The sequence below is a fragment of the Colletotrichum godetiae genome (genome assembly GCF_030913485.1).
Source record: "Colletotrichum godetiae strain CBS 193.32 chromosome Unknown BDP55scaffold_49, whole genome shotgun sequence".
In the NCBI taxonomy this organism is placed as follows: domain Eukaryota; kingdom Fungi; phylum Ascomycota; class Sordariomycetes; order Glomerellales; family Glomerellaceae; genus Colletotrichum; species Colletotrichum godetiae.
In genome coordinates, this window is record NW_026851297.1 from 188,133 (window position 1) to 215,675 (window position 27,543).

The 27,543-nt window shown below is 50.3% G+C and overlaps 8 protein-coding genes across 8 annotated transcripts; 3 read left to right on the plus strand and 5 right to left on the minus strand.

Moving 5' to 3' along the window:
- Positions 1–821: 821 nt before the first annotated feature.
- On the plus strand, positions 822–2,234 carry BDP55DRAFT_676737 (aryl-alcohol dehydrogenase AAD14). The gene has a single exon (XM_060575839.1). The coding sequence runs from the start codon at positions 966–968 to the stop codon at positions 2,124–2,126; it is 1,161 nt and encodes a 386-aa protein (XP_060425219.1). The 5' UTR covers positions 822–965; the 3' UTR covers positions 2,127–2,234.
- Positions 2,235–2,322: 88 nt separating this feature from the next.
- Positions 2,323–3,764, minus strand: BDP55DRAFT_636058 (uncharacterized protein; the record flags this gene model as incomplete). The annotated part of the gene is made up of 4 exons (XM_060572849.1): positions 2,323–2,654; positions 2,707–2,777; positions 2,837–3,408; positions 3,471–3,764. The coding sequence occupies 4 exons, from the start codon at positions 3,762–3,764 to the stop codon at positions 2,323–2,325; spliced, it is 1,269 nt and encodes a 422-aa protein (XP_060425220.1).
- A 3,657-nt stretch (positions 3,765–7,421) lies between these two features.
- On the plus strand, positions 7,422–8,256 carry BDP55DRAFT_676743 (uncharacterized protein). Its single transcript, XM_060575840.1, has one exon. It carries the CDS (start codon positions 7,642–7,644, stop codon positions 8,002–8,004), a length of 363 nt encoding a protein of 120 aa, XP_060425221.1. The 5' UTR covers positions 7,422–7,641; the 3' UTR covers positions 8,005–8,256.
- Positions 8,257–9,456: 1,200 nt separating this feature from the next.
- BDP55DRAFT_510271 (trypsin-like cysteine/serine peptidase domain-containing protein) lies at positions 9,457–10,197 on the minus strand (the record flags this gene model as incomplete). Its single annotated transcript, XM_060567704.1, has 1 exon — positions 9,457–10,197. A coding segment is annotated over one exon (741 nt), but the record flags the coding sequence as incomplete, so codon positions are not given.
- Positions 10,198–17,228: 7,031 nt separating this feature from the next.
- On the plus strand, positions 17,229–18,518 carry BDP55DRAFT_560857 (chitin deacetylase; the record flags this gene model as incomplete). The annotated part of the gene is made up of 2 exons (XM_060570027.1): positions 17,229–17,771; positions 17,829–18,518. 2 exons carry the CDS (start codon positions 17,229–17,231, stop codon positions 18,516–18,518), a joined length of 1,233 nt encoding a protein of 410 aa, XP_060425223.1.
- A 639-nt stretch (positions 18,519–19,157) lies between these two features.
- BDP55DRAFT_503576 (uncharacterized protein) lies at positions 19,158–19,690 on the minus strand (the record flags this gene model as incomplete). The annotated part of the gene is made up of 2 exons (XM_060567649.1): positions 19,158–19,219; positions 19,282–19,690. Coding segments are annotated over 2 exons (471 nt in total), but the record flags the coding sequence as incomplete, so codon positions are not given.
- A 3,255-nt stretch (positions 19,691–22,945) lies between these two features.
- On the minus strand, positions 22,946–24,515 carry BDP55DRAFT_560984 (uncharacterized protein; the record flags this gene model as incomplete). Its single annotated transcript, XM_060570042.1, has 2 exons — positions 22,946–23,824; positions 23,877–24,515. The coding sequence occupies 2 exons, from the start codon at positions 24,513–24,515 to the stop codon at positions 22,946–22,948; spliced, it is 1,518 nt and encodes a 505-aa protein (XP_060425225.1).
- A 746-nt stretch (positions 24,516–25,261) lies between these two features.
- BDP55DRAFT_676762 (uncharacterized protein) lies at positions 25,262–26,883 on the minus strand. The gene has a single exon (XM_060575841.1). The coding sequence runs from the start codon at positions 26,620–26,622 to the stop codon at positions 26,368–26,370; it is 255 nt and encodes an 84-aa protein (XP_060425226.1). The 5' UTR covers positions 26,623–26,883; the 3' UTR covers positions 25,262–26,367.
- Positions 26,884–27,543: the final 660 nt, after the last annotated feature.

Here is a 27,543-nt window from a genome sequence, read left to right on the forward strand (position 1 = left end):
AGCTCTTGGTCCGTCTGCGTCTGAAATTTGAAGCCCAAAGAAACATAAATTGGCGACTCGCAGCACCGGCTTCATTGAGTAGATCCATCGCCACGGACTGCCAGATCTTACAACCGTTAAGTCCGATAAGCGGCACGAGCAACACTCTCCCCATCAACGTTGTCGGACTCCGAGACCCCGCTGGGATGGACCATGTTGCCCAATGCCTTGATTCATGATGGGGTTTGGTTTATCCTCCATCTCAATTGCCGTCGGAGATTTCCAAGACTCCTTGGGTATAATGAACTAAGCTGGAAGACTTGTAGGGCCGAGTGCGTACCTGAGCGTACTGAAAGTACATGTAGCCACGACACTATGCTTATCTGGACTACGCGCATCGAACCATCGCTCAATCGTCACCCTGATGGCAGGTCTAACGTGTCTAAAGCGCCTAGCCCAAGCTTGATCAACTCACTAAGATCTGTTAACTCGCTCGCTTCCGGGTTCGAAGTGGACTCGGGTGGGATCGCGATCCACGTCAGGAGCTCTGTAGCTGGGTCCCGCGCAGTGCCGCGTTGCACCTAGAGACCCGCTGAACATGCGGACGAATATCGATCCGCATCTACCCAATTCCAGGATTCCAACGTCGAACTTCAGAAATGTCCCAACGTCATGGTGGAAGCACGGGGCACAGGTGGCTCCGAGGTGGACAGTATGATTCTTGCCGCTTGGCAGTGAAACCCTGCATGCGTTCTCGGACTTTGTTCCTATGCCCGGCTTGCAGAGTTTCTACTCACCGCTTGGAGCTGCTCCACGGGCGGCTTCACATGGCAAAGGTTGATATAAAGACGAGCATGCTCAACGCAGCTCAGTTTCCTTCATTGTACTAATTCATCCAAAACAAGAGCGACACTAGTCCATCGTACCATTATTAGCTCAACCAGAACATCCCCATCAAGTACCCCACAGTTTGAACTCATCTCACGATGTCCGGCCTTCAAACCCTCTTCGCGCCGGCTCCCGAGCCCAAGACCGAGCTCGGTCGATACCGCGTCCTGTCCACCACCGCGGGTGTCAGGGTCTCCCCCCTCTGCCTAGGTGCCATGTCCATCGGCTCTGCGTGGTCGTCCTTCATGGGTTCCATGGAAAAGGAGGACTCGTTCAAGCTTCTCGATGCCTTTGTCGATGCCGGCGGCAACTTCATCGACACCGCCAACAACTACCAGAACGAGGAATCCGAGGAGATTTTGGGAGAATGGATGGCTGCAAGGAAGAACCGGGACACCATGTTCATTGCGACCAAGTTCACGACGCAGTACCGCAAACAGGCGCTTGGACCCGGTAAATGTGTCAATTATTCTGGCAATCATAAGAAGTCGCTGCACCTCTCGGTCCGGGATTCCCTCAGAAAGCTGCAGACGGACTATATTGACCTGCTCTACATCCACTGGTGGGATTGGACGACCTCTGTCGAGGAGCTGATGGACTCGCTCCACATTCTGGTCGAGCAGGGAAAGGTCCTGTACCTCGGCGTTTCTGATACACCCGCTTGGGTCGTTTCCGCTGCGAACACCTACGCCAAGGCGCATGGCAAGACCCAGTTCTCCGTTTACCAGGGTCGCTGGAACGTTCTCATCCGCGACATGGAGCGGGACATCATCCCCATGGCTCGCCACTTTGGCATGGCTCTCTGTCCCTGGGATGTCCTTGGCGGCGGCAAGCTGCAGACCAGGAAGCAGCTCGAGGAGCGCAAAAAGGCTGGCGAGGGCTTGCGTGCCATGCTTGGAGGGGACCAATCCGATGATCAACGCAAGGCCAGTGAGGTTCTTGAGGAAGTTGCCAAGGAGCATGGCATTGAGAGCATTCAACAGATTGCCCTGGCCTATGTCATGCAAAAGGCACGCTACGTTTTCCCCATTGTTGGTGGTCGCAAGGTGGAGCACTTGGAAGACAATATCAAGGCCTTGAGCATTCACCTCACTGGGGATCAGATCAAGAAGATTGAGAGCTTCAAGGAGTTCGACATTGGTTTCCCGATGAATTTCATTCTCGAAGATCCCAGAGAGGGTGGCGCAACGGCACCATTGGTAGCTGCTTCCGCCCCGATGGCGTGGCAGTCTCAGGGTAAGCCGATTGGGCACGAGTAGAGATAGTACCTTGAAAGTTTCCAACATCAAAACGTTAAGATCAATAATCGTAAGGTCCATTTGGAATCAGATGTTCCTTGTTCATTAAAATTATCTTGATATCATCTGAATCTCGTGTTCGTGGATACTGTCTCATCAAGTCATAAATCTCAGCAAATAGCTAAGCTAACACCCGTCCATCTGACCATCTGAAGTCTCATTTCTTCCGGATATCCGGATTCTTGGATATCAGTGTCTTCTGAGAGTCCACAGTTGAGCCCGATGAAGTGGACGAGGCTCCGGCAGTTGACATTGAAGCACCTGATGAGACAATAGGAATCTTGTCTTCCTCAGGCTGCGCCACAGGTCTTCCGGACGCTCTCTCCGATCTTCTAACCGTGCTTCGAACCCTCATTTTAATAGCCTCGGGAAGATACTTGGTCTTGATTGCTGTATCACGCAGCAAAACCCGCAGTACGGGAATAGTCGACGCCATGATCGTAATGGCTGTCTCAGCCCCAGCCCAGACGGCCAACTCTGCTCCTCCGTCTATAAATAGGGTTAGGTGAATACCAACGATCAGCTATGAGCCTAAACTTACGAGAAAAATCACCAGTGGTATCATTTACTGAACGCATGTACGATGCTTTAACAAACGCTGCCATTCCGGCCCTGTCACAAATGCGTTTAGACTCTGATCATAGATCGTCAGCAGTGCGAGAGTAACTTACAACACTCCCATACTCAACGCCACAGACACACCGATCTTCTCCTTCTTGCTCAGAGTAAGACCCGATGACTCCTCGGCCGGCCTGGGCCGCATAAGAATGAGCCATGGGATGATAGACAAGGCGATATCGAGAAGGCCGGAGTAGACTAGTAAGAGCTTAGCATAGCTCAGGAAGCCTGGGGTGAGTAGGTTGGACGCTGTCTTACCACTGACGAAAATCCCGAACGAAACAACCCACTTGAGATCGTAGCAAGTTCCATCGGCGAAAGGCTTCCATCTCTTTTCCAATGGGACACACCCAATCCAAAATGACAAGGAGGAGAACGCAAAGAGTACGTTCATAGAAATGATTGAAAACCACACAAAAGCTTTCTTCCATCCATCGCACATCCGTAACAATGATATGGCGAAGGCAGTCTTGCTCCAGACTTGGCCGACAAAGGAGCAGGTAATGGAAGAAAGGCCAACAATGGCTAATACCGTGATGTTATCAACCGTAATGGGGAAGTCGGGCCGACCGAATCGGGATTTGATGATGAACTCATTAAGTGCGGCATCTGATGCTAGGACCAGCTACGTGGGACTTGTTAACACTAGGACAGTGACGAGATCGTCTCTGATGTGAGAAATCTTACCCAGGAGGCAACCAGGAGAATGTCCTCGATCCGGATCTTTGTGTACGTGTAGGATATTTTGCAGTATATCCTCAACCCAAGAAACACTGCTGAGAGAACGACTAGTGTCCATAGGACTGTTTGAATATTCTCGGCCTGGGCGGTATCGTCGGCACGGATATTGAGGACCAACAGCGTTGTATCCAACTCTGACTTTGTCAAGTACGTCTGGTTGACAGCCCTAGCCACAGAGCCCAGCTCTTTGATCTGGCTTCTCGAACAGTGCTCACATCCTGGCGGAGGCACTACGGCCATATTCGATGTTCCGATGTGGATGTCGGTTGCAAGAGCGGCAGCGACACCTTCATGGCAAGGATAGTCAGCACATGTCCGATGTATCTGACTGAACGGAACGTTGGGATTTATAAGATCGACTGAATATGAAGCGATGTACACGAAGACAACACCAGCACTCACATCCTCCAAAAAACAGGTGAGTGGCGCCGTTTCATTATGTATATGAGCTCCACGTGGAGACCGGTGGACCGCGAGCAGAACTGACAAGCTTCTGCCAGGATGACCATGACTGATCAAGCCCTAGAATCAAAAGCTTCGCATCGCAGCATCGAGCGGACACGCGCGTCCGATCAAGATCCACAGTCCGCTTGCTGATGCTACTGAACAAAGGGGCGAAGCCCGGGCCAACATCTCTTACTTCGAGATATTCAGGCTCCGTGCGCCGACGGTTTGGAAAGATGAATAGAAGACGACCGGAAAAAGCTTCGCTCTCATAGGACGGCACCTCCCCTCGGCGCTCCCTACGACCACTTCCTTGTGCCAAGACGAGAGAGGCTCTTTGACCTCTCTTCCGTCTTGACTTTTCTCCCTCCGCCGGCATACTCGTGGGCACGGCGATGTGGAGACGCAAGTCTTCTCTTTCTCATCTCTTGCCCACCTCGGGCCGCCCACTGGCTCAGCGAACGGGCTTTTTGAGTTATCACCACTGTCACAGCCATGTCGCGACTGAACAAGAAATCCCAGTGGCGCACGGCCAATATGGCCGATCCGGCCTTGTCTTTGCAAAAGCTTGACTTTCAATCAGATGTGTGCTGCGTCCGATCAGGGTACCCCGGCTTTGACTCAACTCCCCCAGAATTACGGTCCTGACAGGATCTGTGAGGCGCGCTTCGCCTTTTTCACCCAAAAACTGGCGGCTTTTCTCATTCCCACTTTTTCTTTTGGCATTCGTCTCTTATCCTTATTCGGAATGCCGCAGTTCCGCTGCAGTGATTCTTTCTCCCATCTTTGCGGCCAACAGTTTGTCATCTCGCGGCAATGGTGAGGTTTCGCGGAAACAGCACTAGCGATGGGGAACTGGTAGTTGTTTCGCTTGTTTAGGTACTATTCCCCCCGTTACCTGTAGCTTAACGGTTCTTCCCGTTGCGGGGAGATCTTGGCGTCTTGGAGGCATGCCCTTGTGATTTCCCTTACTCGGTCATTGTAAGATCTACGGCGCAGGTGAGCGGGGGACAATTAGACCATATAAGACAGGTCAGTATGACGAACTACCTCCTCAGCTTGCCGCGGAAGCATTCACAGCTGTCAACACGACTCAGCTTCTCACGATTCAGCTTTCTCGTAATATCCCCACTTACATGCGGCGACGGCATGGCGGATGGGCCCAAAGTCGCATGCAAGTCATTTCCAACGAAACGACTCGCCATGCAAAAGGTTTCTTGGGACGAAGAAGCAGATCTTGCTCTTTTACCCGTGAAACCTCATACTTTCCTGCCCGTTCCTATGTCCATCCACTCAATTTCCCTGCGCCCCTCCAACTGCGACAAATCGGGAAGTGGTTGTGCCGGTGATGGGATCGTCCCAAGAGCAACGTCCGCCCAAAGGACTTTATCCTTCCCTCTGCCTTCTCTGTCAGTAGGTCACGTCCAGACCCTTTCGTTGGACTGGCTCGTTGGGAGGAATGGCTAGACTTAGGGCGGTGGCGGCGAAGCATTCACAGTTCCATTCAGCTTGACCGACAAAGCGCGATCGCGACCGACACAATGTTAATCGCAACAGAGCTTGTCACCTTGTCAACGGCATTAAGCGAGGAAGGACAAACGTTTCTCGTGCGTCGCTTGGCAGCCATTCATGTGCAGCTGCACTCTCATCAGATGAATCAGCTATTACTCACTCTCAATGACACAGAAGTTGCCAAACAACGGCCGTGCTTGACTTGCGTCCTGCAGAATCTTCCCAACCCTCTATCTGCTCCTTTTTTTTTTTTTTTTTTGGACATGTCTCATACCAGCTACACGAGAGCTGGAGGGATAGCAAGGCATCCGTGACCAGATGCCTTCCCTGGAGCCGTCATGCATCGTGGAAACGGTCAGTTACCCGGAGACTACTACGTAAGTAAATAGACTCCTCCACCAGCGCTAGCTCTTCGGCCTCAAGCGCCGATGATCGTGCATACTTGACGCAGCTTGGCCATAGCTTATCCTTAAACCCGTCGGCCCCAAGAGATGCAGGACTAAGGGGTGACACTCCAGCCGGAAGGGCCCAGACTATTCGTCGGGATATGAACCAAGGGCTTTGAAGCTTTAACCTCGACTGGCAAATCAACGCATACATTCAGCTCCTCCCGTCGGCACCTTCATGGAGCCTCATCGACGCGGCAAAACAATGATCGCCGTGCTGAAGCAGAAGTGATTACTCGAAGGCGAAAGACTGGTGATTTGTTACGCTTTCTGGGAAGACTTGGCGCATCTGTCCTTGCCGCAGAAACGATGCTCGGCTCGATGAAACAGGTCAGAAGTTATTGTAAGTGGGTCCCACATAATGAGCACAGAAGTGACGGTGGAAGTCCGAGTAGGCATAGGTAAGGTATGGAGAGAATGGCAGGTAGAACAGAGAAGAGAATCCGGTAGTTCGGAAACTTGCAGCTACAAATATGCAAACATATTCTGGCTGACGTACGACTCTGATTAATAGTTCAAGTTAATGTCATAGGAAGGTCTGTCACAGACCAACGCTTGGAATCAATAAAGACGAACAAGGCTTCACTAAGACCATGGCTCTAATGATCTTAAGATCTGAACATAATGACATGACCAGATGAACTAGACTTGCCATCGCAGTGGTCCTGAAGTGTCCTAGGTCATTCAACAGAGATGCACCCGGTTTACGGCAATAGCACGAGACAAAAGATCTACAAAATTAGAAACTGCTGCATGCAGGTCGCAATGCTGAACCGTGCACCCACGCTGTAGCGGTCAATACTACCCAACTTTTAAGATTTTCCCCTGAAGCAAAGGCTAGCGTCTACCCACACCGACTGAACGAATCAACGACGACAAACGGGCCGTATTTGAGATCGAGGAATATGATGTAGAGAATTCGGTGTCAAGAACCTAGAATTGACTTGTAGTCCGCAGCGGCCCAGCCTCGCTGCTGCGCGTGGACCGGCACGGGGCGGAAGCATGTCGCAGAACTAACATGTTCTCAGACAATAATCATAGCTGAATTGAAGATTGATGGACAGGTGCCAAGCGATGGTCATCGACCAGAGCTGGCCAACCACAATCGCGAACATGTCCCTCTTCATGTCCACTTGCCAACGAATCGAGAGTGTAAACGAAGACATCGTGGAAGCCACGTTAGGCTAGCGTTACCTGCAAAGCTTGTCACATGGTGTCCTTAGGAGAGTCTTTGCCGTCCCACGTCACGTACGGACCGGGCGAGAGCTTGACGTCAGCTGAGCCTTCTGGGAATGTTGTCGGTCGTGGTGGCTGAAGATGAGACAGCTCCGATTGGACCTGCCTAAGAAGAGTTAACTAAGGTAGTGGGTTGACTGGGCTGACTACCCACCACGACTATTGCGAGCAGGGGATCACCGCTAAATCGTCAGAGGCGTGACCAACACTGCATGGCTGTGCTCTCGCCTTCGCTGCGCCACGCCAACCAACACTCACAGAAATTCCCTCAAGATCAATCCAATATTCGGATAACTTCCCCAGAAATTCCCCGCGATCAGAGTTTAAATAGTGTCGTCTGTCTTCAAAAGAAAAGGTCAGCTAGCTGCATTGATCTTAACGACCTGGAACGAGCCTTCGATTCTCGTCTAGGTAAATCAAACATCATCAGCAAACTCAATCATCCTAAATTTTCGGATCGTATTACAACTCTAGCCGACATGGGACTGTTTGGAAAATCCACATCAACAGATGACGCCGGCCCCGATGAGCCCAAAAAGTCTCTCTACCAACGCTACCAAGACAAGAAGAGCGGCCGCAACACACAGATTTCAGACGAGGATCTCCAGAAGTATACCGGCAAGACCAAAGATGAGATCAACGACTGGGCTAAAGACCGGCCTGGCGTCGCAGGGAATCGAGCTGCAGGGACGCTCACGGCGGGACCCGCTTCCGGCTTTGGCGGGATGGCGACGGCGGATGGCTATGGTGGATGGGGAACGGATGCTGGATCGGACCCAAAGCATCCGCCAGCGCAGCAGAAGGGGCGGAAGGAGATTGATGACTCCGAGTCGCTGCATTAAGGGAGGGTCACGATAGTTGCGAGAACGAGGGTTTATTAATTATCAGAAATGCCAAACAACTTCAGAGAGGGAAGGAGGGGTCGACGATGAGGTGGTTTGTAGGATCAGGGCAATGTAAGATGAGCCTATCAACGATGCGGGACAGCGGAAACATTCGTTCATCCGGAATAGTTTTATGACTTGTCTCATAAAATAACCTAGTCGCAGTACCATCATCCCATACAGCTATAATAAACAATCTATTAGTGGGGACTCTTCTTGAGAAGCTTCATGCACTTTATCGCCTCCTCTTGCAGAGGACCTCTATCTCTTGATTCATTAGATATGCCGGCCCAGACTCAACTTCGCCAAGCATGAGGTCAGCCCTATAATGGCACGACGCAACTGGCCCAATACACATGGATCTAAGGTCGATCAACTTGGCATTTTTAGTAAATGCTTGGGGAGTATCCACTCTGAAAGCCAAATATCAGGAGGCTTTTTATGCACAACCTGCAGCCTTCGGGTATTTTATCCGCCCTCTTGGCAGGTGCACATCATTCGGACGTTTATCTGCACATCGTTGGAAATCTGTTGTCCCCAATAAGTCGAGTAATACTGTAAATTTCCTGGCTGCCGTCGTGAGAGAAAGTGGCGTTTTCCAGGTAAACTCAACTCGAACTCAATTCAAGAGACGATCCTTCCATCTACTAAACTGAAGGTCTGCCGTGACTCGTGAATGATAAATATTGCCGCGTAGAAGCTTGTTAGTGAAACACATCGGATGGAATGGCTAGACCGGACACCTGTCCGTAGAACTGCTCTTCATTTCACGAATCCCACAGTCCCCCCCCCTTGATGTCTGACGAGTGATCTGAAATTTACGATGCGTTTCGACCATGTAGATATGGTATCATGTTGAATTGATCACTAAGCAACAAAAGAGTACATTTCGGACAGCAACTGAAGTCGATAAATTCACTCGAAGATATGTAGCGTCTGACCTGATGATTCATGACGCTGACCTACATAAGGATCTAATTAGATCTGTAACACAGGACTAGTCACAAAAAGGTGTGTGACGCAGGGTGGAAGCTCTCAGAGGCCAATTACTGTTAGGGTCAAAAGGATGAATTAGTGAAATCTTCCCCCCTCGCTACACGTATGCTCCCTGCGTGATGTATATACGAGCTGCTCCATTGTTTGCTTGAGACCCTCTTCCTAGGCCCTAGTAACCCGTGTCCGGAAGGGTCTGGACAACTAGTCCCGATTTCACTGGTAAATATCACACCTTAAAGTAATGAAGTATCTTAATCTGATTTCGTGGAGCTTATAGTTTCATGTGATCTGTGATCTAGTGAATCCCAGTGTGAGTCCCGTGAAAAATTTACACCAAGCTCGCTACCGAAGATGAGAAAGATATTGAAGATGATAGCTCATCACACTTCTTTCCAATCACTAACCTTTGCTCTTCTAAGGGAAGTCAGCCCGCATCTTGAGAATGCCGTCTATCATAGAACTTCCAGAAGCCCAGCCAGCATAAGTTTCAGCGGAGCTCGTGACACTGATGGAGAGAGCACCCCAGATCCATCGGTTTCCATTGCCGTCAAGCTCCCAGTGAGGGCCACCGGACTGCCCCCCCATGGTATCGGTGTCGGTGTAAAAGGGACCGGTGGAGTCGCAGTCAAAAGTTCTCTTGGAGTGAACCGTGATGTCGGTCTGACGATATGGGCGGTTGCCACCGTCCTTGTCACCGGGGTAGCCCATGTGGAAAAACTGAGGCTTGTCGAACATGCTGCGGTCAGGGACCTTCGCGCCGAAATACCCGAGTTGGTCACCGAGACGCTGGTCGAGGGCATAGACTACCCAGTCACCCTTGGTTTCGCAAGGGGAGAAGGGCTCTTGACCGTAGGTGAAGAGACCGTTGGTAATCTGGGCAGAGCCGAAGCGAGCACCATTGTCGAAGCCGGGGTAAAAGGATCCCGGGATAGGGGGGTCGGGATTGCAGTGCTTAGCAGAGAGAATGTGGCGAGGGCCGATCAAGGCAGCCGAACAGAAGACGCCGTTAGACCACTGGAGTTTTCCGACGGAGTGAAAAGGGTAGTTGGGGTCGGTCCAAAGGTGACGGTTGTCTACGCCGACGATGAAACGCTTGGCAACTTCCTCGATAGCGGCGTCGGAAGGAGTAAAAGGGGAGGCCTCGGTGACGTTGCTGATGAGCTCCGCGGCGTTTACGACAGCAATTTTGGGAACTGGGGCATCGGCTGGAACACGACGAGCAGCAGTAGCGTCGAAACCGATGGGGTGAGTGATTTCTACTTGCTCGGTTTGCCTGGTATCTAGGGGGGCTGCTGGGATAGCTTGAACAGCAGAGGAGAAAGCTAGGACGGCTACAGCCGCAGACTTTGTGAAGTAAACCATGTTCAAACGATCTGAATCGCAAGGAGCAAACTGTTCATTTTGGAAAAACGAAACTGTCAGTGCATTGATGATTGTCGAGACATGACGTGAGCCTGCTCTTTTATAGAGTTCCAACGACCTCTAGGACTTGAATTATAGCAACGAGCTTACAGAACACCATTGGTTGCGCATTTCTGGTACAAGAAAAAGGTAGGTATCGAACTCGGAATAGTCGAAGGCTATAGCCAAGAGGCAATCGGCAGCCCGTTGCGAGATTTTGAGTCTACTGTGCCGCTCTCGAGCAGTCTCGACGCTACAACCGGGACTAGATGTAACCCTAGATGAGGCTATATCTTTCGAAAGTTAATGGAAGGGACGATTCCGGACGATTGGTTCTGGCGAGTCTTATGCCAAGCTTGCTAAGGGCAACCCAACGTCTGATCAGGCAGTCAAAAATGGAACTTTTGATCAATATTAAGACTTCAAATGCTTCCCCAGTTCAGGATGATGATCCCTCAGGATTATCCGCCAAATGTATTGACGTTCCTTCTCTCCAGGGTCCATGAAGTAGAGTAACAGCTGCAGTGGGGTTAACAGGTATTATAACCTATCTTAATAGGATGGATTTACGACAGCATAGTATGCAGATAAATTACCTCGTCTTGAATGATCTCTCTTCGAAAGAAACTAAAATATTGAAAGATTGGTCCAAGGCTGGATATGTTGATTTAAAAACCGCAGAAGATGTAGGTTTCGTAGCAGCCCCATGCTTCCTTCTTTTTCGTGAGTTCATTGTAGAGATCAATGTGACTTGGTCCCAACGAATACATGCTTCCTTCTAGTAATGCAAGCCGAGACAAGACACCAAGTTACGAGGACTTTATTGCAAACCTTCTATCGAATCCTCTTCGGATTTTAAGGTGGTGCGAATCTGACAACGATTGGATTTGCAACTCCGATTGGTTGCAGTTCGATTACACGACAGTGCATCTCAAAAGCATGGGGTTCGCACGGGGCAATTCCACCATTGATAGAAGTCAACACTGTAACTTTGATTTAAGGCTTCGGAAGGATCACGTAGAAATGAAAGTACGGACGGCACCTGCCTATTTGAGCAGCAGCGTTGCAACCGCTGACGGGCATCTTTGCAGACCTCCACTGAGCTGACAACTGTTCAACCTTGTCATCAAATTAGACCCATGGGAGACGAGAGCCAAGAGACAAGGTAACTTTCACAACTGTGACTTCGTATGGCCGAGGATACTTCCGCCCCCTCTTTGTGTGGAGCCTTTCGGTTGCTGGACCTTAGAGTTGTTTGTGCTGACTGCATGTGACTTAGGTGCGATTCGTTGAAGTAGGCCAATTATTTTGATTGTGCGTGCCAGGGACTTGGGAGGCAAGGCTTACATCCACTTGCTGGCTCGGACTACTCCTCGGTGGTGGGACCACCTCGTAAGTGCGTTCCTGCTTACTGGGGAAAAGAAAACTGTGACAGGTATGAAATCTATAACTAACAAGATTCCTACCGAATCAATAAATACAAGTACATAACGATAATGAAGATTAAATAATTTAAGAATAATAAAATTTCGGAGTATAGCGCTAAATATGAGAAACTAGCTGGGAATTAATATATATGTTTTGATCATATTTTGTGTTGAGGATCATATTTATAAGGTAGGGAAAAATAGAGGAAAATGGGAGGTTTCCTTAGTCACATATTTTACACCTGTTCCAGGTGTTGTCCCCGAGTAAGTAAGAAATGCCACTCACAAGGTCTGAGGCTCCCACCACCGAGGAGTCGAGTCTTGACCGGATCCTCAAAGGGCCAACGCTCATTTCTGATCCGTATGTAACCTCGAGAAGTCGGCAGGTCTGCGACTGCGGTACGTTTCTCGGGCATGCAAGACTTCACATCAATGAGAGCCCTTAGAGTAATCACATATTGTACTCCATCAATCCATGAACTACTAGCAAATACTCCTCAATCTGGTAGATCAAGGATCCGGGGTGGTAGAATCGGTTCCCAGGGCCAGTTGTCGACACTCTGCATGGCTTTCAATGTGTCCATGCTTTTAATGGCTGACAGACGACAAAATGAGAAGATGTTGGCATCAAAACTCATTCATAAGAGGTTGTGACTTTCTTACTAATCTAACCAATTTGAGAAGCAAACTCCTTGATTAGTTAATCCTTGAAACGTCAAGTTTTGATCAAGCCAGGTCTAGACATTACTACCTTGACTCTCCCGCTTTAGTCGAGCTACGGGACTGGGTAGTCATAGCTAAAGCTTTGTTTTGAATTGGATTCCGTCGGGATTCGCTCAATGTGCTCAATGTTCCATTCTAGTAAAAGGCTCATTCTAATTACCTCGGATGACTCCAATGACAGTAGTCAGCCTGTGGCCATCATATTATGCTCATACAAGGCCAACACCGCTGAGGCATTGGGAAATAAATTATTCAACGCATTGAACAGTTCCTATCCGATATATTCAATACTTCACAGTGTAATGATTCAATACCAAGCAACCAGGCCGTGAAGAGGGAGATGCCACGCTGGTTTCCCAATGAAGTCTCCAAAGGCCTCGGATCTGCGGCTACTCTTTCAGGTTATGCTTCTTTGGAACCGACTTACGAAGAAGTTCAGATGAATCTAGCTACTCTCTCCTAGCAAGCACGGAGCCTAGCTCAATACCAGTTGACCGACGCTCAACTTCAAGTAAAGGTAGGCGTAAAGGTAGGCTCACTCTTTTGATTCGCGGTACTCTATGATATCCGAGTGCGTACACCAACAAATGCATAATTGTATACAACACGAGTGTCTTTCATTTTCTCGCCTTCTTGAGAGATGTATACATCAATAAGGCATTGGTAACACTAATGCTTATATGACTGCTTGATTGATGACCCGATGAATAAGTCCAATGATGTGGCTTGTCCAGTGACATCAACTTGTTAAGCATCAACCGCAATCTGAGATCAACCCGTACGGGCCACTCGACTTGCAAGAGAAGAAATTCAATGGCGGTTTCAAGCTACATCTTCCATCTCGACAAAAAAGAATTGTTGCAAGTTCGAACGGCTTTTTCAGTCAGTGCGCGAAGCGCCAAGTCACCGACTGATGTGCCTTTCGCGGGTGCCTGGCCAATGCAACCCGTCAGCAGGTGTTGTCCGGAAATAGTGCAAAAGGATTCAAAGTACAGCAGGCATCCGTCTGACCTCGACGAAGGATTAATTGGCTGGCACACAGCTCACTGCAGGAAAGCTGAAAGCTTACAGAGCTTGACAGGCTCTTTAGAACAGGTCTTGTTGAGGGGCAGGACGATACCTCATCGCCTTTTCTCAGCAACTTCACTCGCCCTCTCTAAGCGCACATCATATAAGCCTGAAAGTCCGCCCCTGACAGAGAGACTGCTGGAGGGCACGAGGTATACTGCGCCGCTGATGCGGCAGAAGTGAGAAGATGCGCAGCGTAATCTCCAGTCTGACTCACATTACTTTCCGTCTCACTGCGGGCATATCATTGAACGGACATTCACTGGCACATCTACTAGGTATGGCTTTTTGGAGCCCGCCGCCTAGGATGCTATGAGAAAAATCCGGCAGGGTATCAGAGACCTGCATGGTGATCATTCACTTTACAGTTGTAAGCGTTGTTTGTCCGGGAAGTTGTCTGACTGCGTTTGACATGCAAGCTGATGAGGGTATGGATCACCTGAGGAGTCAGAACTCTGCCCTTCTTTGTCTCACTGCGGCACGGTGACAAGTGAGAGTCGATGCCGAAGGAGTAGACATTTTGATAGTAAGAAATGGTCTCATTTATAGTTGGACTTTGTGAGAGCGAGACTGAGAAGCACTGGGCTGTGATCAGCAGTGAGATGCAGGGTCGAGAACTGAAAGATGGGTGGCGTGATGAGCGAGCCCGTGACGAGAGATCGCCCTAATGAACACAGAGGTTGTGACTAGTGGGTATGTATAAGCGCGCGTCCATTGGCGATGTGAAACAAACAGTAAGATGCCTGTGCTTTAATGGCAAACTGGCTTGTCAATGAATCCGCGTTCTAGGCGCGTCCAACGCATCGAACATTAGCAGGTGCTTCGCTGGTGTTTGGCAAATTCAGGGCTGGACTCTGACGGTCTAAACAAGAAGGCCGTTCTCAATAAACTGATGCTTTTGTCAAACAACCGATGGCAGCACGGAGATGGCGTGCACGGAGCCTGTTCTCGTAGGGAACCGGGAACCCTAACAGAGCGGAATAAGCAAGGGCAGTAGCGCTGGAAATGTTCCATGTTCCTGAGAAATGGCCTCACAATTTGCTCGAGAATAAGAGAGGTCTGGTCTCAGCTGCAAGGCACAACAAGTTTTGTGTATGCAGTCAGCTTGATCCCCTGTCTTTGCCAAGTGCTGATGGGCCGTCCCCCCTTGACCTCTTGACAATAGACCAGAGCGACTCGAAGTGAAGCTGTAAACACGAGGTAGTGCGGCGCATTGTCGATTCGAGCTGTTTTTCTACGGCAGATTTTTTGCCGGAGCGACAGTGCGGAGTCCGCGTGTTGTCGGCCCTGCCCCAAGTTGTTCTTTAGAACGCACGTGCGCTGATGGCTGGTGGCTGGAAGAAGCCAGGTATTGTGGCCCATGCCAACTGCGCTGAGGATTAGAAGACAGAGAGAGACTGAACTGTCATCACAGGCCCCCTCCTCGATGGTAAGGCTGATAAAATTAATCATATCCATGGCGATGCTACGCTGCTTGGCCCGGGCTGAGTGCCTAATGTGCTGCCCTTGCTTAAGAGGCACACAAGCACCGGGGCTGGTTCTTGACGGTGTCGGAAACGCCTAGCTATGAATGGGACTTTTCCGTTTTCCCTTGCCGGACCTAAGTCCTCAGTGCACACATCCTGATCACCTGTCTCGAAGGCCCGGGACTAATTTTCTACTCGCTACTTATGTCAATGAGGGACACATACGAGTACGGAGTACAAGTCCATCCATTCGTGCGTGTCCCTAATCAATCTGACGTGGGACAAGACTTGGAAGAGAATCTTGTCAGTTGAAGTTCATTCAATAACCACTCGTACTCCCCACACCGAAGACAGCGACAAACTCGAAGCAACCGGGGTGGGCCGGCGCCAATGGCAGAGCGCGGGGGCCAACTCCGGAGACCCTCACGGCTTACGGCACAGTAGGAGGAAGAGGCACCGCGGAAATGAGGAAGAGACGAGAGGCAGAGACGGTCGCAGAGAAGGGCGAGAGGCCTTTGACCGAGTATGACAAAAACATTGCGCAAAAAAAGAAGCAATGGAAGAAGCCACTAATCCATCGCTCGTCTCAAATCCAACCGGAGCTAGTACGAACGGCGCAGCCAAGGGCAACGAACGAGACTGAGACCAGCCACGCCGTCGTCGCCCCAAGCTCCTCTGAGCTTTTCTTGATCCAGATTCAATGTCACTTTGGCAGTCACGCAGTCCCCCTTGCCCCCTTTGGTGCTCATCCATATGACACCATACCATACATAGCACATCGCACTGCGGTGTTCTCGGGGAACAGAAAGCTACTCTGTACGTATGCTGGTGCCTCAATACCACGTCCCAATGGCGGCAGAGCATGAGAAGTTAGATACCAATGCAACGATGAGCGACAGCGACGATGGCTGATGTTGACGGCCAATCACACAGATCGCGTCCCTTGCGTCAACCCCCTTTCATTCGACCCTAATGCGCCAAGATCCGCGGCCCATCACACCCTCTCGAGAAGAAAATTGCCGGATGGCATCACCAGGCTTCTCCCCCAAACCCCAATTGAGCGCTGCGTACGGAGTAGAACGCATCATGTTCAACGAGTTAATGCCCTTTGGATTGGGGGCCCGCGCCTCACCCGCTGCCCCCCATCGCACGGGAGAGAACTGGGAGAAATCATTTGTTGCCGTCCGCCTCCAAAGTCCCTCCCCTCTCCGAGCCCCCAAACTATCTGCCTACGGCTATCCCAAAAAGTACAAGCTCGTGGGTTAAAAAAAGGAACCAGAGGATCTGCTGCCAAGTGCCTCGGGCGTACACGCGGGGGACTGCAATCTTGACATCCAGCCAGTTGGGATTTGCCAATGCTCGTATTGTCACTCTTCTACCATTTCGTGCCCACTTCGAGTCAGGGGCCACCTCGGATATGTGTTTGAAGACCAAGGTCAAGCCTCAAGGTCCAAAAGCCCTGACTAAGAGTGCGAACACGATCTTCTTGGCTCTAATTTCTTCTTCGTCTGAGTCCTTTGTGACGATCACACCGACAACTTATAGCCAGAGGTCTTTCACTTTGTTTGCCAACAGCATCCCCGCAAAATGGCCCCTACCTGACCCGTGTAGACGTGGTCCTGGCGCCGCGCATCGACACTTTGGCCGGTTTTGGTACACGCCGCCTCTCTTGCGACATCAAGCCGCATCCCGTAGCCTCCTTCTACCTCACGAACAGGCAACCGACTTTGCCAGTCGTAAGACAGACCGCCGCTCGTACGGCTGTTCCCCTTGCTTCTTCGTCGTCTGCCGGGGTGCGAGCCTAGCGTTCACCATGTCCTGCCTCCTCCATCTCGCCCGAGAACCCGGCCGTGGCCGTTGGGGCGCGGCACACGGACAGGACGCCGCCGCTTGGGATCACCTCTCGCCCAGCCTTCTCCACGGGACGCTTGACGGGCTAGCCTAGCACTCTCATTTCCTTTAATCCCCGATACTGCTTGTACATGAGAGTTTAAAATATAAATGTAACCCTTCCATGCACTTCGAAGTCGAGCTCGTGATAGTCTATCTGGTCGTCCGTCTCATAGTCATTCGCTTTCCACGATACCAACGAACCGCAAAGATGCTTGTTAGAGTACACTCTCTTTCCCTCCTCGCAGCCATTGTGGCTTCTAGCGACCTAGCGACGGCTGTCCCCCTCGAATTATCGTCTGCTCTCAACACCCGAGACCTGCCCCGCCCGCGCTTCGGAAGCGTCCCATACGGCGTCGACATCACTCATTGCACGGTAAATGGCAAGCTCGCTCTCAGCTTCGACGATGGCCCCGGGGAATACACCAGTCAGGTTCTCGACACCTTGGAGAGGAACGGCAATATCAAGGCTACATTCTTCCTTGTTGGCACCAATGGCAACAATGGCATCGCCAGCGGGACCTACACCTCCGTCCTGAAGCGGATGTTAAGCGCTGGCCACCAACTCGGTAGTCACTCATGGAGCCACAAGGACTTCAACACAATCTCCAAGGACCAACAGATTCAAGAGGTTCTCCAGAACGAAGAAGTCTTTGCCAAGACCCTGGGCCTCATTCCCACCTACTTCCGCCCGCCCTACACTCACTGCGATGGCCAGTGTATATCTACGCTCAACGACCTTGCGTATCATGTTGTAAGTCACACATGCGGCGGTATTCACTTGATGGTCCAGACTGACAGTTATGCGTAGACGGATTACAACCTTGACACGAAGGACTGGGTAGACAACGGCGTCAACTCAAAGGCTACCTTCTCAGGTGCTATCAATTCCGCCAGCCCCGCCAGCTCCTCCTTCATTAGCTTGGCCCATGACATCCACACCTTTACTGTCAACGGCTTCGTTCAGTTCATGATCGATACGGCCAAGGAGAAGGGATTCGAGTTCACAACCATCGGCGATTGCCTTGGCGACCCGGCCTCGAACTGGTACCGCGACCCCAAGACCGGCGAGCCGTGGAGTGGAGTAAAGGAGGAACCCAAGCCCACCACGACCAGCAGCAAGGAGGTCATCGTCCCCACAACGACATCAACTTCTAGTTCTAGCACGACGTCAGTTGCGGAGACTAAGACTTCCACAACGAAGTCGGAGTCCGAGACCGCTAAGCCCTCCGTCACCGTCAAGAACGCTTCCGAGACTGACGAGCCTGAAAGCGAGACTGCCACGTCTACTGCTACGGGCACCGGCGTCAAGCCTTCTACTGCATCCAGGACGGTCGACGGCGGTGCCCACATTGGCATTCCAGTGACGCCTACTGGAACCACTGCCGCTGTCAGACCTACCAGCACCAACACCGTCGTCGAGGTCAACGCCGCTGGCCGTGCGGTCTTCTCCATCGGTGGTGCCATCGCCGGTGCACTTGCTTGGGCTGTAATGATTTGATCGTCGTATATTCTGGCCACACAATCCCGCCATAGAGCAAGGGATATAATCTTCGTGTAATATTTTGGATAATCCCTAATCTGGACATTGCTAGGACGATAGGTCGTTAGAGAATGGGATGGAGTTAAGACGAGTACATGATACCACGCCATTGATGGGGTAGAGTTGTAGTGTACTACATATCGCTGTATAGGTGCGAATGTCAGTCGAGTTTGACATGAATGCAAAAGCTTTGTTGATACGGAGTAGGCTACCCCAATTACTTGTTATGAGACAAGATGTTCCAAGATGAAAGTTCTTCGTGAAACGAAGCCAGATGATCGGCCTTCCCAGGACCGTCTTCCTTGAAGATAACATCTTCAATCGCCATCAGAGCTAGCACTGTGGCAGTGCAGGTGTATCTCGCGTAAGATAGTACCATGATACTATCAAACTACTTTTAGACCATTATGGTCTTCGGCGATCTGAAGCGGGCTTTTATATCGCATTGCAATCTATTGAGACTACATATACATACATCTAGGTTCAGAGTAGCCAGTCAACGAAAGTTTACGAAGTAAAGCCACAGTAAATAAAACAATACGCTTTCATCGTACTGTGAGATTTAAAAGGCCCTTCATCAATGACAATGCCGTGATTTCAGTAATATCGATCACTTCGCCCGGCATTCAGAGTAAATACGAGGCATCCAACCTGCGTAACTCCGCCAATCCCCCCATTGATACCGGCGGGTCAAGAACGTCAGTTCGTGTCTACATGCGACCGAGTGTGTGGACTAAAGACAAATACCCACAGTGCTTCCAGTTGGCTAATATGATATCATCACAAGACGTCCCATCAGGACCAAGTGGTCGCTGAATATCTTGGAAATCTTGCGAGGTGCGGCATCCGACCTTCCAGTGGACCTTAAAGTCCAAGTAAACCCCGTATTTATCCTTGTAGCGCCATCGCCAGGCATGAAGAGGGTGGTCTTGCACATCGTCGACGATAGTGAGAGTATCGCGCGCGAGGTCCGAGTCACAGAATCGTTCAATGCCCTTGTTCACGCCATCGTGATGGACATCTCGGTGGCGATTGTACTCTTTGTGAGAAGGATTGTTGCATTCGATTGGGAAGAGCTTGAGGGGCGTCTCATCTGCTCTGGGCTTGACTGGTGCGGAGAACCGGTGTCTAGAGTCGGGGAGTTGTGTTTGTGGCCTTAGATCGCCTGGGTTCTCTGGTGGGGTGAAAGGCGCGCCTGCTAGAAGTGAAAGGATCGAAGGTAATATTTTGGGATACTTGGGAGTTGATGGGGGTCTGGTTGAAGGAGCTAGTGTAGAGTTGGAGTTGTGTGATAGGCTGGTCGGTGGATTTGAGCCCTTGAATTCGTGAATGATGGCAGCATGGCTCGCGATGGCATAAAGTATAAACGACTGAAGAAGCAAATTGGCTAGCATGATGACAGGTTTTAGTGGAAGGTCGGAATGGAAGGAATCATGTCTATCATGAGTTCACAGGAGAAGGCGTCTAGGTCGACCCGTAATTCTGGGGGAAGGTTCTTTATAAGGACTGCCGTGCGAGCTCTTCAAATGATACGAAAGAAACGGTTGTGAGTTAGTAAGTCAATTGCCGACATGCTAAGATTTCAGCTTGTTCACTGCTTCTAGAACGTCACACGGCGAAGCTGCTGAGTCTTCTGACTCCATACGAAGCTGGTTTTGTCTCGTCCCTTAAACATGGTTCCTTGTTTAACATAGGTACCTAAGCAGGTATGGCAATCGCTGTAGGCACTGTCCATGTTCAACAAGACCATTGTTAAAGCAAGCCCCTTGCCGCGTTTGCTTGGCTCTTCTACAAAGCACTTTTCGTGCAACTTGTAAGAGACGCATCAATATCTCCCTTACACACTTGAAATGTAGGAAAGCAAATGATTCTCATCGTGTTACGTAGCCTTTCACCTGATCTCCCAGAAGTAGTATCTATCGTGCAAGGGATTTCCCAGGTTTTGAACGACCAGTCGCCCCCTTGATCTCCTGGCACTCAAATTCCGTCTCCGACAACTCTTGCTAAACCTTGAGAACCTTGGTGAACCCGTTCAAATGCGGCTCGAATTAATCTAGACACATGGAGTCAGGTAGCATTTACCAGTGCGAAAGGATCTAGTGATTATTCTCAACAGTGAACAGACTCGGAATGGACCGTTTCACGATACTGGAAAGAGGACAGCAAGGTTTGGAGATCCCAATGTACTTACCTATACATGAAGTTGTTGCTTGAGCCTCGTCTTCCGGTCGCTTCCGGAATAAGTAGTAGTCAAGAACCTGCCTTGAACCGTGCTTCAGTCTCAACATAGGTTCCTGTATGGTAGGGACTTCGGGGCTGCAAGGGGATGAAGCTTGATATTGATTTTCATCCAAATATGCTTACAGCGATATTTTGGCAAGAACCCGGAGATGATGTCGAGATTGAGCAAGGGCTCGGCAATCATCTTTAGAATGGAGTAAAAATACCGGCTCAGCTTTTTCGTCTCGAGATCGAAAAATTCTCGACGGCTACCTGTCAATTTCAAGAACCCACGAATATCGTCTTCAACCTGTTTGCTGCCTTCATTGTTCCACAAGCGACGTGATGCTTGCCATGTCTCATAGAGTTCTGGGCGCAGATCATCAGTGACCAAGTGGACTGCCTGTGGAATGACCTCTTCTATGAGTTGATCAGTTGTTTCCGGAACGCATTTGAGGGGCCTAGCTTTCTCTTGTTCGCCACTTCCGTGCGGCTCTTTTTTTTTTTTGAGCATTTGCTAACCAACTGAGTACTTCAAGTGAATCCTCGCTGAAAGCCTGGCTGGCCACGCCGTGTGGAGCGAGACGTCTTGATATCGTTTGCAAGCCTTGACATTCAATCTGAACATCGTGAATAATAGGGACGGTAACGTGCTTCAGAGCTAAGGGTTCGACATAAGCTAGCAAATCGTGGCCGTTCATGAAGTCTTGCAAGATCTTCATAAACTCAAGATCTTTCTTACAGAGATCCTTGTTCTTTGCTAGCTTGAAGTTGATGGTTTGCACTTCAGGAAGCTCGCTGTCGTCGATATCACAACCAAACGCGCCCACGTGGTAGAAGACCTTGTTGCTGGTCCCACTGGTGGTCTGCAGAAAGTAGGCTAGAGATTTCTGGGTTTGATCGAGGTCTTTCTTGTCTTCGCCGAGCTCATGTGTGCTGATGAGTGTTGGAGTCGGAAGAGAATCAGCGACATCCTGTAACAACTAAAATCCGTCTGAGGTTATTCCCGATGTTTGAAGCAAGGCTTTGATTGTTGTACCACTAAAGAAGTTTAAGTACTCAAGTACAGACTTTCCGGCACTGTCCTGATTTGCAGAGCTCCTTCGTCATCGCGTTTTGCGAGCTCGCCTTGTGCTGTCAACGGTTTCAAGGTGGCAGTCTCTTCATGAGCAATTGGCTCTGAGTCTAAAGCGGGGGTGAGGTTATTGTGTGACACCATGATGCGATTGAACTTGACGGCGTGATATGGGCGAACGGTGTGGTCGTTGCCTATACTGTAATCTGATCCTCATTGCGAAGGGTGTCTGATCTCGCCTTATGTATGCCTCTAGAGAGGAACGCAAAAGGTGCTTCGGACATACCCATTCATCTAAACAATGCGTAGAATCATATACCAGAAGTGATTGACGATTCGCACTGGTTCCTCGGTAGGTGATCTGGAAACGACAAAGCTCGATCAGAGTTTTGAACGAAACAATGAGGACTCTAGACTGTACCTCGTCTTAATACATCAAGACGCATGTGACATACCAAGACTTCATCAGGATCTCGAGGAATGGTTTAGAAATCGACTTTGATATTGTGAAATATCTCTAAGGGTTCAACTTTCCACGAACAAGCACCAAGGCATATGTTCTCTATCAACCCATTCGAGGGAATACATGGAGACTGGGCCAAACTCTCCTTCCATCAGACATGCACAACCTTGGCTTACAATCAGTTATAATGACATATTGTACGGATGCGAGTAGGCATGACTTCTTACCACATGTAATGAAGTAATTTGGGTGTTTCTCCATAGCTTCCAGTATTGGTCCTTTCGCAAAAGAAGGAGAATGCGACAAATACGCGTGCACTCGAATACGAATCTTGTGCAGGTAGACATTGGTCTTGGAGTCTAGAGTATGAAGCAGTAGTGATATATGTATGAAGTCTACATTGACATTATGGGTATAACTAATACAGATGACCGCCCAAAGCTCAAATCGCTATCGTTAACTGAACACATTAGGAATTAGCCTCCCCATTAAATGTGTGAGATCTGATACTGAAATGAAGAACCCGAGGTATTCATAAGCCTGGTCAGTAGATTGACCGATTTTCGTCAATGTTCCTCGAAACAGGCCGCTGATAACTGGCTCTTCAGTGTCGCTGCAATGTGTCTTTCACATGCTGCCCACGCTCTGTGCCCTCTCCTTTTCAATCGTATCAATGGAAAGCGGCCTTCCATCAACCTTTTTCCCTCCCGAGTGACCTTCCATCTCTACAACGACAGTTGTCACCGTCTCCATCTGAATGCCTTCCATCTGTCCAGCTCGTCTCCTTAGAGACTCCTGGCTGATGCTCCGATGGGCTCCACTGCGACGTCTATCTCTCTTCGAGTCACCCGCACCACGGTCTCGGCGGAACAGCTTCCAGAGCCAACCACCTGTACCCTCGTCCGCAGATAGATTGTTAGGTGCACTGCCGGCACCCTGTACCCACACCATGTTGCCGTAGCGGCGGTTAGCGGGTGTGCGCATGAAGGCGAAGGTCTCAATGCCCGTCTCTTCGTAGTCTGGAGAGGCATTGAAGATAATGACATGACGAGTGGTGGAGAACAAGAGAACATCTAGCCAGCCATTGGATGCAATCATTGCACCAGCGAGGCAGAAGTATTCCAGCGAGACAGACTTTCCGGCCATTGTGATGACACGGCCCAACGCTAGTGGTGCCGTGCAAAGGATGTAAATGATGGGATATATGAGGAAAGCAGGGTGATGTCCAGCGTTGCTCGGGTTAGACGCCGATGCTTCGCCGTGGGAGCTCTTTGGTGGCCCGGACTGGGACATTGTGTGTGCATGGCTGAGCTTACGACCGCGGTTGCTCTGTGAGGCGGAGGAAGTAGTGTTGTTAGAGGAGGAAGGGAGTTGGAGAGATGGGTCGGTACGCCGGATGTGGTTGAAGATGAGGACGTAGAGGACTGCAGTGATGAAAAAGGAAACAAACATCCACAGGTAGTGAAGGTACAGACGCATCGCCTCATAACGGACATTCACCCAGCACTGGGAATGTGTTAGCTCGAGCATAGATGACGGCTGAGTGAAAGAGACTTACCCATGCAGCAGCGCGGACATAGAGGCCGCCGTCATCGGCCCCGTTGTTGGTGATGATGATGCCGACTATGGCCAAGGCGTAGATAAAGAACCAAACAGATCCGATCATGCACCAGAATGCCCAAGTCGGAAGCTTATAATCTCTGACGACCGACAAATAGGTGTGAACGGCAATCGTGGTGATGAAAGCACTGGAAGCTAAATCGCCCGTCGAAATGAACCAGCCCTGTGCCCAGCATGTTGTGCTCTCCACGATGATTCCACCCTTATTGAGCCATGCCGCATTGAGTAAGAAAGCGAGAGCTTGCTGGATATCGGCGAGCAGCAGGTTGTAGATGAGCATGAGGAACTGGTTAGGTGCGTCTCTCTTGACTTTGTTCTTCTTGCTGCCCGGGTACATCGTCTCCGGAAGACCCATCTCTTCGGCGAGGACGGCATCCGCGTTCGGCTCATCCGCCATGCGCTGCGGCCGGTCCGGGCCCGGTGCAAGATACCATATTATCAGCCGATAGGTCAAGACTAAGAAGAGTGCTGTTGTTGTGATGAACGAAAGGAAGCCGAAGAAAGAAACGGCAGTCAGGCCCCGTTGCAGGACTTCGGGAAGTGGCGTCAGCGTTTGACTGTTCGGGTCCAGCTCCATGGCGGGCGGTCAACAGCGACGGAGCACCGGGTGGCGTTTCGGGATGGAACGGAATGGAGGGTTCGAGTCGCCGTTGGACGACTTGTCTTTACCGAGCTGTCATCCAAGCTTTTGGCGTAACGCCCTCTCCTATGACAATCTTTTGTTGGCGAGTATGCCGGCTGACGCAGAGGTCGACGGTTTCTTTCGAAAGGCGTTGCAAAAGTGGCTGCATGCCAGATCATAAATGGCCTTGGTCTCTTGAGCTAGGCCAGACCAGACTCCGGAGCCAAGGACGATCATGGAGGCCCTGTCCCTGGCATAATTCTTAGCTTGAATGGAATCAACACGGCACAACTCGTGAGGGGTGGTTATTCACCATTTTACTGACTAGGGGATGGGGATCATGTCGGTAAAGACCACCTCCGTACGAACGGACAAATCGAAAAAGATGGGAATTCGAGTGATGGCCGGAGTTCCACCTCCCCTAAATGGAAATATGGCCGGGATTCTGGGTCCTTCTTTCATCGTAGCTCGACAATCTGGAGACTCGAGGTGAGCGAGCGAAGGATGGTTTGCACGCCCACTCATCTGGATCCGGGGAAAGAAGAGTTGTGGACGATTTACAACCAGCGGTATGTTACGATCGACAGCCAATTACTCTAGACTTTCCACGACATCCGTACCAAGAGGCGTAGTCACCAATAACTCTAGATAAAGGGCACCACGCTTCCATCGAAAGTTCAACGAATCGAGCAAAGATGTGTGTCTCGTTGCACCGACGTGGCCGCAGTTGCCCAGACTCTTTGACTGCTTCATTTCACTAAGGACGAGCCTGTCAGGAAGAAAGCTAAGACAGGGGCTTCATGGGCGAGACGAGGAGAGGGCTGCCACGAGGTCTGGCTGAGCTAGAGCTCGACGAACTGGTGCTAAATCGCTAGACCGAACCTTAGCTGAAGCCTGTGGTCCCCTTTGATTGGTGCTTTTCCGACCGTACTCAGGGGTTGGATCCTTTGGGGAGCCACCGGCATGATCACCGAGATGGGTTGCACGAAGTGCTAGCTTCCATCCGGGTGTCCCTGCGTTGATAGGTGAGAAGTTAGGCTTCTGCAGTGGCACGATGTTTGTGAGCTAGAATCTCTGTTGTGGAGTTGCTCGTTCCTTTTTTGTCTCTTGCGTTGTTTGCGATGCTTTTCGGCCTGTCCCCACGAGTTCCATCATCTCCATAGAAGCTCCGTCGCGGTTCTTCAGCACTGTTCCCCACCGCTCAAGCTGTGGATTCTGACGCTAGGCTGAAGACGGCGACCTTTGACGAGACTCGACCGCGCTAACACGATGGCGGCGTCAAACTGCTCTTGGCTCACAAGCGGACTGTCGTCTAGATTGTTTCGAAATGTTCTGTCACTTGGACTAGTCGCGAGAGAGGCGATAATCTCGGTCGATGACCGTTGGAACTAATGAGGCAAGAGATGCGTTCGATACCTGATTTGCAGGCCGTCAACGTGGTGTCCAGGGACCAAATCCGATATACTCAACGATGGCTTCGGCATTCAAATGATGCCACCCAACACCTTGCAGGGCAGTTGGCGTGCGCCACTGGAACGGTGATCTCGCTGTCTTCCGAGCTGTCAGATTTGACCGATCTCGCATTGAGACTGTCAAAGTAAAAGAAAAATGAACCGTTCAGGATCTTTCTGCCCAAAGGGCATATCATCTTCTCCGTCATCACACAAAGAACATGTCCATTGACTCTTTTCGCAATGAGACCCAGAATGAAGCTATATTTGAGACAAATTATTGCGTAACAATTCACTGGATTTGGGAACGTAAATCGCCAGTTGTCGACTCCGTGTCCGTCGGATTGCCGCCGGACTTACCGCCATCGCGAGTTGTACAAGTGGAGTAGCGGCTTGCTGTTTGCCAGCTGAAGACCGCCCTGTACGACCGAAAGAGAGGAGAAAGCAAGCACCCTAGACTTCGAAATTCGGGTCGGATCATGTTTCCATATTCCATCCGCCGTGCAATCGTTCATGACTCTGTCGACCCGGAACTCTGGAACAGGGGGTATCAATGAAAGTTCTAACACCATGGAGAATAAGACCAGCCAGGGCCTGGAATTCGTGATCATTATGAGCTGGGCACCCTCGAACCCTGGGCTAAGCTACCCTGGGAGGAGATGTGCAGGGCAAAGGGGCAGAGCTTAGGCCCTCGTAATAAAGCTCAAGCCAAGTTACGTTAGCTTCAAGACTTTTAGCGTCCAGCCGCACTGCAGGGGACATATCCGATCACTTGACCCGGATCGCATTGGTTTCCTCAAACAGTCTCCCCAAGCAGCAGCAGGGCAGAATTTAGAAAGCTAGGCTATGAAGTGTAAACGCAGAGATTTACTCTAGTCATATGATTGCAGGATAATGCTTGTAACGCAAGAAAGTGACTGCAAAATCGCGATCCAGCTCTGGACATGAGTGGCGCGTTGCTTAGCCGCTTCACGCTCGTGAGTGACTGACTGATGTATCAAGTCGCAAACCGATCACGGCCCTCAAAGCTAATAGCTCGGATGAAAAATCGTTTAAGCCGCGTATAAGGCGTCCCGGAGAATGACACTGCTTTTAACTCAACAGGGAAGGAAACACGCAAGCTATTCAAGCACTTGTCATCTGCAAGCTTGTGCGTTTCTCCTATCCGACCATTAGGTCCGAGCGTTGGGTCAGCGGTGTGTGGGCAGCCTCAACTTATGAAGATGTACGTACGTGGCGTACGTGGCTTGATTTGAAGTTAGATCTTTGGAGTGAAAATGCCTAATTCGTCGCGGGTAGCGCAGTGATACTTGACGATCGAAATGGCAAAACATATGCTTGAAGACTGACTAGAGTCGTTAGACATGACATAGTAAGTTTGCCGGGCATCATTCCCTCATTTCGGCATTCATCCTGGGAACTGGAATTTGAGACGTACACGTGCACACGAAGTGAGAAATAGCTTGTTCAAAATCGCATTCAATTGTTAGTCACCTGTCTAGGGTCTAACCCTTCATTGCCGTAGATAGCAG

Bases quoted from the DNA above. Each gene is read 5' to 3' on its own strand.
- BDP55DRAFT_676737 (XM_060575839.1), top strand. From the start codon at position 966: ATGTCCGGCCTTCAAACCCTCTTCGCGCCGGCTCCCGAGCCCAAGACC.
- BDP55DRAFT_676743 (XM_060575840.1), top strand. From the start codon at position 7,642: ATGGGACTGTTTGGAAAATCCACATCAACAGATGACGCCGGCCCCGAT.
- BDP55DRAFT_676762 (XM_060575841.1), bottom strand. From the start codon at position 26,622: ATGATCACGAATTCCAGGCCCTGGCTGGTCTTATTCTCCATGGTGTTA.